Below are 13,483 nucleotides of genomic sequence, written 5' to 3'. Positions count from 1 at the left end.
GTTAAATTAACACTCAAGAGTGTTAAAGTTAATGAGATAATTAAGTGATTAATTTAGTGATGATTGAGCATTATTGAAGACACCTGATGTTAACAAGCAGAATCACTGAAGGAGAAAATCTCAAATTGTAAGTTACCATTATGGTTATGGGTGTTTGCTTTAGTTGGGCTCTTGACCATTACATGTTTACTTTAAGTTTTACTGTTGTTTGACTGCTGTTATTGATTTATAACAGTTAAATTAACACAGTCAAGTGTGATCTGATGATGTTGGTTATGTTATGACATAATCATGTTATGAATCGAAAAACGAAACTTACTGAGATGGTTCGTCTGTGATTCTACAGCACATGATTTTCAGTATTTTTCATATAATCCAAAAATATTTCATAAACATTTTTCTGATCAAAAGAATTTCAAATAAATTTATTTAGAAACACAGACATCAATAATCAGCCTGTGAATCTCAACAATGGTGACAATAATAAAGCATGTTGCAGTGGCTGCCACCAATCACAACTCATTAATGGCTCCCATCATGCATTGCGGTATGAATAAATTATGATCTGAATTGTCTATGTAATTTAATTTTCCTAATTGAATATTCTGCTCGTCACCATTGTTGAGATGCACAGACTGAATCTTGACGTCTGTGTGTGCCTAAAAGAAAGATTTTTTTTTTTTTTTCCAAAACAACTTTTAAGAAATCCTTTGTATTATATCTAAAATCCTGGATATTTTTGCAGAATCACAGTTATTCTGTGACCAACAACATAAATCTAAGTCAGAAATAAGGATCTTATTGAGTTCAGTGATCAAGTTCAAATGATGAATGTCATAATATAACCAACACCATCAGATCACTTTTTTTCTTCATTCATCTGTCAGTTATAACTCAGATACAACAGCCAAACAAAATCTAAAGTAAACATATAAGGGTCAAGAGCCCAACTAAAGCAAACACCCATCACCATAATGGTGGCTTACAATTTGAGATTTTCTCCTTCAGTGATTCTGCTTGTTAACATCAGGTGTCTTCAATAATGATCAATAATCACTCAATGAATCACTTAATTATCTCATTAACTTTAACACTCTTGAGTGTTAATTTAACACTCATATTTTAACACTTTACACTCTTGAGTGTGGACTCATATACACTCCCAGGAGTGTTAATTTAACACTGGAGTTTTTGCTGTGTACCGATTATCTTCATAATATATTACTGTTGTACAGTAGCATTTAGATATCTCTCAATTTAATAATAATACTAACACTAATAATAATAATTATCAAAAATATATATTTTTTAAGGAATAATCACACACTTTTTTTTCTGTTGTAATTTTAACAGTTTAAGTATAGCAGTATAAAGTTGTGCCGCATGTTGCTTGACAAAAAAGTTGAATTTCAAATTAAAGATCAATTAAATTTATGTTTTATGTCTTCATTTGATTACTAGAAAATTACCAACACAGAATTTGAGGAAAACAAAACATTTCATTTAAATATATATATTATTTTTTTTTATAACTAAAATTGTTTTTATTAAAGGTCCCGTCCTGCGTGATCCCATGTTTCAAACTTTAGTTAGTGTGTAATGTTGTTGTTAGAGCATAAATAATATCTGTAAAATTATAAAGCTCAAAGTTCAATGCCAAGCGAGATATTTTATTTAACAGAAGTTGACTACATAAAACGGCTCGATTGGACTACACCCCTCTACTTCCTTCATTAGTGACATCACCAGAACCGTGTTTAGACTAACCTCCGCCCACAGGAATGCTCCCTCAACTCTTCTGGCTACTTGCGCACTTCTTATAACTTAGGCTACTGTGTTTACTCAGCTCTTACGGTGATTTTCTGAAGTAAAACTGACGCTTCATCTTTTGTGTGATGTACAATAAACTTTATTAAACTCATCAGTACATGTTTGATCATCATTCAGACAGCAGACTTGTAGGCTATTAATAAATAATGGATACAAAAAATGACAATTTAAACATGCTGTAAAAAATGATCTGTTGGGTATTTTGAGCTCAAACTTCACATACACACTCTGGGGACATCAGAGACTTATTTTACATCTTGTGAAAAGGGGCATAATACGGGACCTTTAATATTCAAGCATCACAGACGATGGCAGACTCTATCATTATGTCATTCGCTGTGGCCAAGGCAGCTCTGGCATAATGTCAATAACACTTCTACAAATGAATTAGTTTCTGTACAGTTATTGAGGTAAACATGCATAAATTACAGAAAAAAAGGTTTGTTGGATACCGGCACCGAATTTCAGGTACCGTACCGGACCCTACCACTGTGGCATGAGTGAGTCTTTTTCCCAAACCAGTTAAGTGCAAACCACGCCCCTTAACCGAAAACTTGTGTGTGTGTGTGTGTGTGTGTGTGTGTGTGTACCTGTGCTGGTGTGTTCAGTGCTGCTATACAGACTAATGCTGGATGATGAGATCTGGACACGTGTCGTTGTCTCTGGAGCTGAGAAATGAAGAAGAGACGTCAAGCCATTCAAATTAAACAAATATATTAATAACACAATCATTAACCACAGCATGAAGCATAAACATGAAGGATGAAGCAGATTGTTGTTTAATAATGAATATCAGGCACCTCTGATCACATTTAGCTGGACTTGTTGGTAGTTTTCATGTTCAGCTCCACATCCGTACGGTCCAGCATCTTCCATCTTCAGGTCACTGATGGTCACTGTAAATGATCTGGTCTGATGATTATCCTTCAGTGAGAATCTGCCCTTGATCACTGAGGACTTTTTTTTTGTAGTTTGTAGTATAGGGTCCCTCTTTTTGGAAGATCCTCTGTAGAAGTATTTGAAAAATCCTTTATATCCTTCTGGATAAGAGCACGTAATGATCACTCGTCGTCCCTCTGTTCCTCTCACTGTAATGCCCTCAGACAGTGAACTGCTCACTGCACACACACACACACACACACACACACACACACACACACACACACACTGCTTTACTCATGTACACTGATAACATACACCATAATATTAGATAATAAACACTTTTAGTAGAGATCTTCAGCTCTTACCCGTCAGCAGAAACACACAAACTATCAGTGGAAACTTCATTTCTTCATCAGTTCAGTTCAGAAAATCAGTCTGAAACTCTCAGTAGTTCCTCACACGACTCTCTGAAACTCCAACAGCAATAATACTGCTCTCATCTATATGTGGAGAGTAAAATAATGTTTGTTGCTCATCTCACGTGATGAGAGTCAAACTCATACTGTTCACTGACTGTGTGTCTGTGTTTCCATGTGGGGTTAGATGTGAAAACGCCTCTCAGTTTTGACCAGGAAATTAATTCTGAATTCACGAATCACAACCTGTTTCCTGTCCTCTCTGTTTCTGTTCTGTCTTTAATAAATTAAATTTGTAGGCAATAATCAGATTTTAATAATGAATAACAAAGAAACATTAATCATGTCCTTAACCAAATATCTGTGAGTAAAATAATGTAGCCCAGAGAGAGAGAGAGAGAGAGAGAGAGAGAGAGAGAGAGAGAGAGAGAGAGAGAGAGAGAGAGAGAGAGAGAGAGAGCAATGCATGAGCTTTGCCAACATTTATACCAAAGTTCAGATCAGATCAGGAAGAGTATTTTAATGTTCTAAGAATCGGCTCTGGCCTCTTGGTTTCATATTCTGCAAGCGTAGCTAAACATTGTGGTTTTAACACTATAGAAGCAGCGAGAGACAAATAAGTATTTTCATCATGTCTGGACTTTCTGCTAAACTCATGCGACAGCTAATATTACACCGGATACCAGACTTTGCAGGGGAACATGTCTCACTTTATAGAGAAGTGACAGCAGAATGTAGACATGTACTCTGTCAGAGCGGAATAGGATATATGAGTATATTATATCAAAAGATACAATAGACAAAAAAGATTATTCATAAATTAATTAATACAAGAATAATATATTTGAAAGGATTAATCCTGCAAAATAACCATAAAAGAATAATCATAATAGTCACAAACATACTTTTTTTTTTTTTCTTATACACCAATTTCAAAACATGTTAATTACATGTTAAGCGCTTATGAAAAAAAAAGTAAAACATTTTAAGGAAACAATCGTTGCCAAACACTGTTTCTCCATCATATAAGCCCTGAGAAGAGTTGCATTGTGGGAAATATAGTGTGTTTAGCTGAAGCCTCAAAGCTCTTCCTGTGGCTGTAGTTTCACTTCCTGTTTGCCCAGTAATGCCACAAACATCACATGATTAACTGAAGCTAAAGCATCTCAATAGCAGTTGTTTTTAAGATCCTCCAAAAATCTGTGGCATTTATACGTTGTTTTCAATGATTTATCAGAATATGCAGCTTCTTCTGATGGTCATGAATGGAGAAGTACGCTCTTTGGCTGCAGATTATTGTAGTTACAACATCAACCAGCAGGAGCGAACAGATGAAACTAACCAGACAAATCCATATACACATTAATAACTACAGACATACAAAATAATAATAATGAAACTAAATGTATGCTTACTTGCAATTCAGATTAACATGGTGAAATGTGTCCATTACACTAAAGAATATAAACATCATATGAAGATTCAGCTTTAAACGTTGAATACATTTACTTTATTTCTATGATCCATATTTCTGTATGTCAGCTGTAAACATATCAGGATCAAATATAACACTGCTACAGGACTGATAATTACATTTAACAAGATCATAATCAAGTCATAATGAATCTGGTCTTTGTGAATTATGAATAGAAAAGACAAAACGAGATTGGTGAGGACCCAATTTCAGTACAACAATGAAAATTATGAGAAGGATGAAGATTTCTCGTGGTTCTTAATATGCTTATGAACGTTTATTATATAATAGGCTTATTAGTGAAGATGAGCTCATTTGTGTTGTGGTGTTGGTTGAGGAAACACAGCTGATGTAAACCACTGTTGTTTCTGTGTCCTTGTCCTCTGGATTACAGTGACGTCCAGTGTCTTTGATCTACAGTCACAGGAAACTTCAGTTAATTAGTTAGTTAAAGTGCCTCTATTATGCTTGTTTGAATATTCCTCTCATGCAGTGTGTAATAGAGCTGTCGGTGAATGTAAACGGTCTGCAAAGATCTGAAGTCGAAAGTGCACGATAAATAAGTTACTGTCTCCCAAAAGAAAGAATTGCCTCTGAAGCCCCTAAACGAGTCGCCAGTAACTCCAGTCTCACTTCTGTGACACGCATACGTAACGCAGTAACACATTTGCATAATGCCTGCCTATGGTTTTCATTGGCTGCACCACATTCAAAATGTGGAAATAAACATATTCCTTTGTGTCTGAAGAAAAGTCTTGAGGAAATAAAACAACTGATTCCCTCCACACTGACCTCTGATGGACAACATGAGAAAATGAACCAATATTCCACTTTAATACATTTTTATTGCATCACTGAGGCGACAGAGACAAACTAGATCATGGCAAAGTGGTGCAGTCTAACGTTAACCTGCTGAAGACTTCATAATGACTGATGTGACAGACTAAGTGCATGTATGAAAGACACACTGACCTTTCCATTCCTTTAGGTGTGTAATTGTATTTTAGAAAAAAAGCTTTTGTTGTAAATCTATTACATGTACAGCATCTCCACTAATCTCACAACACAATTATAAGTCATTTAAAGGGATGGTTGGTTATGATTTCACTTTTCTAAATTTACTGAGTGTGTAATGTTGCTGTTTGAGCATAAACAACATCTGCAAAGTCACAACGCTCAAAGTTCAAAGCAAAGGGAGATATTTGCTTTTAAAGGGATACTCCACTTTTTTTGGAAATAGGCTAATTTTGTAACTAAATAGGCTAATTTTGTCAATAACAGTTGAGTTTTATCATTGTGGAATCCATTCAGCCGATCTCCGGGTCTGGGGGTCCACCTTTTAGCATAGCTTAGCACACAGCAAAAAGTCCAGTGTTAAATTAACTCTCCTAGGAGTTTATATGGCTCCAGAGTCAGTGTTAAAATATGAGTGTTAAATTAACACTGAAGAGTGTTAAAGGTAATGAGCTCATTAAGTGATTAATTGAGTGATAATTGACCAATATTGAAGACACCTGATGTTAGCAAGCAGAATCACTGAAGGAGAAAATCTAATTTTTTAAGACACCGTTATGGTGATCAGTGCTTGCTTTAGTTGGGCTCTTGACCCATAAAGCATTAACTTTAAATTTTGTTTGGCTGTTGTATCTGAGTAATAACTCTCAGATGAACAAAGAGAAAAGGTGATCAGGTGGTGTTGGTTGTGATTTGATAATCATAATTTGACCTGAATATCAACTCTCATTTAGAGAGTCAGATTTACCTTGTTGATTACAGCAGCCTGTGATTCTACAGCAAATGATTTTTATCATTATCAATATAATCCAAAATATTTCTTAAAAATTGTTCTGATAAAAATACTTTAGAAAATTACTTTATTTAGACACACTGACATCAATAATCAGCCTGTGAATCTCAACAATGGTGACAATAATAAAGCATGTTGCAGTGCATTCTGGGTGCCACCAATCAAAACTCATTCATGGCTCCCATCATGCATTGTGGTATGAATAAATTATGATCTGAATTGTCTTACTAATTTCCTTTTCCTAATTGAATATTCTGTTTGTCACCATAGTTGAGATTCATACACTGATTCTTGATGTCTGTGTGTGCCTAAAAGAAAGATTTTGTTTTATCAGAACAACTTTTAAGAAATCCTTTACACTAGTTAGAAAAAAAAAGTTCTAATGCTGTAGTATCACAGTGATGCTGTAATCAACAATATATATTTAAGTCATAGATTAGACTCTAAATGAGATCAGTGATTCAGGTGAAATTATGATTATGTCAAAACATAACCAACAAAATCTGATCATCTTTCTCTTTATTCATCTGGCAGTTATAACTCAGATACAACAGCGAAAGAAAATCTAATGTTTACAGTTTATGGTTCAAGAGCCCAACTAAATCAAACACTGATCTCCATAACGGTGTCTTAAAAAATGAGATTTTCTCCTTTGGTGATTCTGCTTGTTAACATCAGGTGTCTTCAATAATGCTCAATCATCACTCAATTAATCACTTAATGAGCTCATTAACTTTAACACTCTTGAGTGTTAATTTAACACTCATATTTTAACACTGACTCTGGAGCCATATAAACTCCCAGGAGAGTTAATTTAACACTGGACTTTTTGCTGTGCATAATGAATTGAACCCGACAAGACCATTAGCATCTCTCTCAAAAAAAATGAACTAAGAGTTTCAATATTTTTCCTATTTAAAACTTGACTCTTCTGTAGTTACATCGTGTACTAAGACCGACGGAAAATGAAAAGTTGCGATTTTCTATGCTGATGTGGCTAGGAACTATACTCTCATTCCTGCGTAATAATCAAGAAACTTTGCTGCTGTACCATGAGTCCAGCAGGAATGAGAGTATAGTTCCTAGCCATATCAGCCTAGAAAATCACAACTTTTCATTTTCCATCGGTCTTATTACACGATGTAACTACAGAAGAGTCAAGTTTTAAATAGGAAAAATATCGAAACTCTTTGTTCATTTTTTTGACAGAGATGCTAATGGTCTTGTCCGGTTCAATGATCTATGCTAAGCTATGCTAAAAGTGGGATCGGCTGAATGGATTCGAAAACGGTAAAACTCAACTGTTTAACTCTGGGGGAGTTGTAAAATGAGCCTATTTCCAAAAAAAGTGAAGTATCCCTTTAAAGAAATTGCTTTTTAAGGACTACAACAAACGGCTGGCAAGGACTACACAACATTCCTCCCGGGGTAGTGACATCACTAACCCTAGAATTTACATAAACCCCGCCCCCTGAACACAATTTATAGATTATCAAGACAGAATATGCTAATCAATGACTAGAAGATAACTACACATCAGCTACATACATTCATCAACTAACCATACAGAAATGTTGTCTACATGTTTTCACTTCTTCTTGAGTGTGTCCATCATTGTCTGACTCTGGTTTGAACATAAAAGGCTAAAAGTTTTTGAAATGTTCAGTGCATGTGTGTGGAGAGATAATTGAACCTCCGCCCTCTATGCCGGGAGCAGCAGCTCATTTGCATTTAAAGGGACAGACACAAAAACGGTGCGTTTTTGCTCACCCTCAAAAAGCGCAATTTTAACATGCTATATAAAAATATCTGTGGGGTATTTTGAGCTAAAACTTCAAATACACACTCTGGGGACATCAAATACTCAAAGGGCATTTTTCCACACCTTTAAATTCTCAATCAAAATCTAATCAAATCTATACTGTTCTTGACAAGTTGTTGAGGTTTAGTAGCAAGAACCCATTAACCCCTGCTGGTAGATGTCATATTAACCCATTAACCCCTGCTGGTAGATGTCATACTAACCCATTAACCCTTGCTGGTAGATGTCATAATAACCCCATTAACCCCTGCTGGTAGATGTCATATTAACCCATTAACCCCTGCTGGTAGATGTCATATTAACCCATTAACCCCTGCTGGTAGATGTCATATTAACTCCATTAACCCCTGCTGGTAGATGTCATATTAACCCATTAACCCCTGCTGGTAGATGTCATTTTAACCTCATTAACCCCTGCTGGTAGATGTCATATTAACCCATTAACCCCTGCTGGTAGATGCCATTTTAACCTCATTAACCCCTGCTAGTAGATGTCATATTAACCCATTAACCCCTGCTGGTAGATGTCACATTAACCCATTAACCCCTGCTGGTAGATGTCATAATAACCCCATTAACCCCTGCTGGTAGATGTCATATTAACTCCATTAACCCCTGCTGGTAGATGTCACATTAACCCATTAACCCCTGCTGGTAGATGTCATAATAACCCCATTAACCCCTGCTGGTAGATGTCATATTAACTCCATTAACCCCTGCTGGTAGATGTCACATTAACCCATTAACCCCTGCTGGTAGATGTCATAATAACCCCATTAACTCCTGCTGGTAGATGTCATAATAACCCCATTAACCCCTGCTGGTAGATGTCATATTAACTCCATTAACCCCTGCTGGTAGATGTCATATTAACTCCATTAACCCCTGCTGGTAGATGTCATAATAACCCCATTAACCCCTGCTGGTAGATGTCATATTAACTCCATTAACCCCTGCTGGTAGATGTCACATTAACCCATTAACCCCTGCTGGTAGATGTCATAATAACCCCATTAACCCCTGCTGGTAGATGTCATATTAACCCCATTAACCCCTGCTGGTAGATGTCATATTAACTCCATTAACCCCTGCTGGTAGATGTCATATTAACTCCATTAACCCCTGCTGGTAGATGTTGAAACTACACTATACGGCTTCAACAGCCTATTTCTCCATTGTTTCTTTATTGTTTGTTATGAAGTTATATATTAACTTTATTTATACATTATACACTTTATAAACTGTGTTTTGTACATAAAAGTGTAACAAAATTTTGAGAGTCTTTTTCATTTATGGTTGATCACTGAATATATCGGACCCTCGTTTGTTGAGATGTTTTGTGGATGTGTTGCTGTTACGTAGATCAGTTCTGTCCTGCTGTCCTGTGTTGCTTTAGGAGACTTTATATTGGCATAACAATCACCGGCTGTATCTGTCACCTGATTGGTCGAGTGGGTGTGACTGGGGTTTGAATCAGGCTGCTGATTGCTTACTGTGGCGTAAACAGTAGAGACTTCTGTACAGTTGTGGAGGTGTGATGCAGGCGTCTGATTGGATGAAGATGCAGGCGTCTGATTCGATAAAGATGTTACCACGGTGACGTCTGTGTTTGGAATCTCCTCATACATGCGTTCAGTCTGAAAAACAACACATACATAGATAATTGAATAGTTTATGTAGATACTTCTCTCTGTTGATCAATAAACAATCATTTAACATGTCTGATCTTCTACAGGTAAAGATTTGAACACTCACCTCTGTATTGTGCTGCATGTTTTGCTGAAATAAAGCTGCATGAAAATAGAGAGTCAGTCAATTTACACACTAAAATATAACTAAATAATAACACTAATTATCACAGACAAACTGATACCTGTCCCAGATTTCCTCTTCCTCTTCTTCAGGATGATGAAGGTTCCAGAACACAGAGTCAGAACCAGCAGAACCGAACCCAGACCGCCAGCAACAGAAGCCAGATCTGTACATATTATATTGTATAAAACACAATGCTGATTCTGTCATATTAACTCCATTAACCCCTGCTGGTAGATGTCATATTAACTCCATTAACCCCTGCTGGTAGATGTTGAAACTACACTATACGGCTTCAACAGCCTATTTCTCCATTGTTTCTTTATTGTTTGTTATGAAGTTATATATTAACTTTATTTATACATTATACACTTTATAAACTGTGTTTTGTACATAAAAGTGTAACAAAATTTTGAGAGTCTTTTTCATTTATGGTTGATCACTGAATATATCGGACCCTCGTTTGTTGAGATGCCATTAGTCATTGGGGGGGTGTCTATGTCACACCCCTGGTCTGAATCTCATTAATATTTATAGCCATTACCACTCCCATGCATAAACCTCTTCTGACAAAAAAACTGTTTTACAACGTTTAAATCAATGTATTGTTTTATGAGAACGATTAGGCAGGATGATTTTCACATCATTTTGAAGAAAAAATCCTAGGCAACAACATCCATTTGTCAAAAGTCTTGTGGACACATATTTACTATATGTTATGTGGTTTTATTTCAGCAACTTTCATTTTTATTTTTTCAAATAACCACGCATAAACATTATTCTCTAAAAAACACAAAGATTTACAAGCATGTTGATCAGATATGATGGTAGCCCTGTTTGTGCTTTATAGAGTGAATTTACACCTTTGCCATTAACATGTTTATAAATAACTGAAAAAACAACAAATGTCAGAGCATGTCAGAACACCTCCAGGGCCCAGAAAACCCCTCAGACTCCAGAGGGTTAAGTGAACAATAACATTCTTATCATTTATAAAAATAATTTGTATTATAGTACAATAGAATATTATATTGTGTAACTGAAATTAAACTGCAATGGTAAACCTCAACTCTTCAGAAGGAAACACTTCTGTCTGTGGTTGATGTCAAAGCAAGTTAACCACACGAGTACGTGCCTCTACAAATGTTCAAAGCAAGTTCCTTTCAAAGAGTGATCATGTGATCAGAGAGTTGCATTATGGGTAGTGTAGTTTGTGTTCTTACTAATGTTTGTCTGATAGAGTTGAACTGTAGTATTTCCTGTTGTTGTTCTTGTTGTTTCAGTTTCTGTTTGATGAGTCGCTGACAGAGAGAAACACCAGTGACTGTGAATCATGCAGTGAGAACATGAACACATATAAACTCTAAAGCTCTACATTCACACACAAACCATTCACATCACGTGAATATGAACAAACGTTTATTGATTCACACCGATTACTTTCAACTGAAAATATTTTAATGTTCATTCTAAAGACACTCTTATCCAAAGCAATTTGTGCTTTTTTAATAACCGGGAGCAAACATCTGAGGACTGAACCTTCAGTCTTCTACAACTTTTACACATTTAATCTCAAAGGAATCATCTAATATATATAAATGACTTCAAGTACATTTAGAAGCACAATATTCAAGAAATAAGAGTCATAAAGAGCAACAGACAGAGGAACTGACCTGATTGTGGACTCAGTTCTGTTGTACTGAAAGATGACGGTGTTTCTGAAGAAGGGCTGATGGTTGAAACTTCAGTGGTCTTTTTATCTGAAGGGTCACAGGAAAGATCAACTTAAAACACTGACAGTGAAGTTCATTTAAAATACATACAATCTTTCATTCAATCTCTGTTTTAATCACTCTGTTTCTTGTTGTGCCAAAGAAATCCAGTAAAGTCACTTTAACGCACTACCAAGTCATAGTTATAGTGACAACTGGACCCTAATATAAAGTGTGACCAAAACATGGGAAATCTTTTCTTTGTACTTTTGTCAGTAAAATAAAGTTGAAACAGAATTAACAAATCACAGATTCTTCATTTGTATTGCATTTTACAAAATTATCTGACTTTTCTGGATCTGGGGTTGTACAAGATTAATGACTTGATCTCTCACTCTCAGCTTGTTTCCATGCAGTTCATTTCTGCTATTAACAAATGAATCACTTACCTTCTTTAACCAGCAACACAATCTCTGAATAGTCATCAAAAATCATCCCCTCCACACCACACCAGTATTGGCCTTCATCCTCTGTTCTCAGATCAGTGATGGTGACGGTGAAAACTCTGGCCGTCGTGTCGTCAGTCAGAGAGAATCTCTCGTCTTTAGCTGGAGATCCTGATTCAACCATGATGTTTTTATTTAACAATAAACACTCCCCTTTACAAAAATACTTTGATTTTGATTCATATCCAGATTTATATGAGCATCTGATCTCAACTCTCTCTCCTCTGTATCCAGTAATTGTCTGTGGAGCTCCAACAACAACAGCTGAAAACACAAATATCATTATATAGAGCTGTTATGTGTGAGCAAGAGACATAAGCAGGCCAGAATAATAACTGACAAATATCATCCATATGAGTCTGATGATCATGTGATAACAGAGGAAAAACAAGAGAAGATGTCAAACTCTGTGTAAAAGAGCTGAGAGTCTCAAACTCACCTGTACAGATGCTGGAAAAGAGCAGCAGGACGTCCAACATGATGAAATTTGACAAGCGTTTCGCTTAAATAAAAGACCAAATTCTGTGTGAGAAACGTTACTGTCGTTCTCTTCCGTACTGAGAGAACAATGTGCGTCAGCAACTAATATTAACATTTCCTTCACGTGTTGAGAGTCAAACTCATACTGTTCACTGACTGTGTTTTTTTAATGTGGCGTTAGGTGTGAAAACGCCTCTCAGTTTTGACCAGGAAATGAACTGTGAATTCATCAACCACAACCTGTTTCTGTCTGTCTTTAACATGTTTAAGTGTTTTCTGTTGTCCTTTTGCTCTTTTTCTACTTCTGAATGTTTTAATATATTTTCAAGACATGTTAATTACATGTTAAGCATCATCCACTCATAGGAAAAAATGTCAAACATTTTAAGGAAACAATCCTTGCCAAACTCTGAATGAAAAAGACATGAGATGAAGAAGAAATGTGTGTTAGGGGTATTTTCTGTGGTAATCGACAGCATGGAGAAACACTGTTGTTTACAGAAACTATAAATAATACAGAATATTTCTTGAACATTAAAATCTCTCTCTCCATCATATGAGCTCTGGGGGGAAAGTTGCATTGTGGGAAACGTAGTGTGTTTAGCTGAAGCCTCAAAGCTCTTCCTGTGTCTGTAGTTTCACTTCCTGTTTGGCGAGTGTGAGCCGAAGACATCACATGTTTAACTGAAGCTAAAGGCCTCCTAATATTATAATGATGAAGCTTTTCTTAAGCATCTCAATC

The 13,483-nt window shown here is 36.0% G+C and overlaps 2 protein-coding genes across 2 annotated transcripts in view; both read right to left on the bottom strand.

Moving 5' to 3' along the window:
- Nucleotides 1-3,310, bottom strand: part of LOC311284210 (CMRF35-like molecule 5) — a 125,182-nt gene extending 121,872 nt beyond the window's left edge. Inside the window, exons 1-2 of the mRNA XM_084399125.1 lie at nucleotides 3,078-3,310; nucleotides 2,631-2,948 (exon numbers count right to left, since the gene is read on the bottom strand). Coding sequence (XP_084255251.1) covers nucleotides 2,631-2,948; nucleotides 3,078-3,117 — 358 coding nt within the window. The 5' untranslated portion in view covers nucleotides 3,118-3,310. The remainder of the gene's footprint in view (nucleotides 1-2,630; nucleotides 2,949-3,077) is intronic.
- A 6,050-nt stretch (nucleotides 3,311-9,360) lies between these two features.
- Nucleotides 9,361-12,417, bottom strand: LOC311279703 (uncharacterized protein). Its single transcript, XM_084391379.1, has 6 exons — nucleotides 12,205-12,417; nucleotides 11,717-11,803; nucleotides 11,267-11,344; nucleotides 10,105-10,209; nucleotides 9,987-10,021; nucleotides 9,361-9,868 (listed from the first exon to the last, which is right to left on the bottom strand). Exons 1-6 carry the CDS (start codon nucleotides 12,383-12,385, stop codon nucleotides 9,518-9,520), a joined length of 837 nt encoding a protein of 278 aa, XP_084247505.1. The 5' UTR covers nucleotides 12,386-12,417; the 3' UTR covers nucleotides 9,361-9,517.
- Nucleotides 12,418-13,483: the final 1,066 nt, after the last annotated feature.

Source organism: Rutilus rutilus, assembly GCF_951802725.1.
Source record: "Rutilus rutilus genome assembly, chromosome: 2".
Lineage (NCBI taxonomy): Eukaryota > Metazoa > Chordata > Actinopteri > Cypriniformes > Leuciscidae > Rutilus > Rutilus rutilus.
This window is presented reverse-complemented; position numbering and strand designations above follow the sequence as displayed.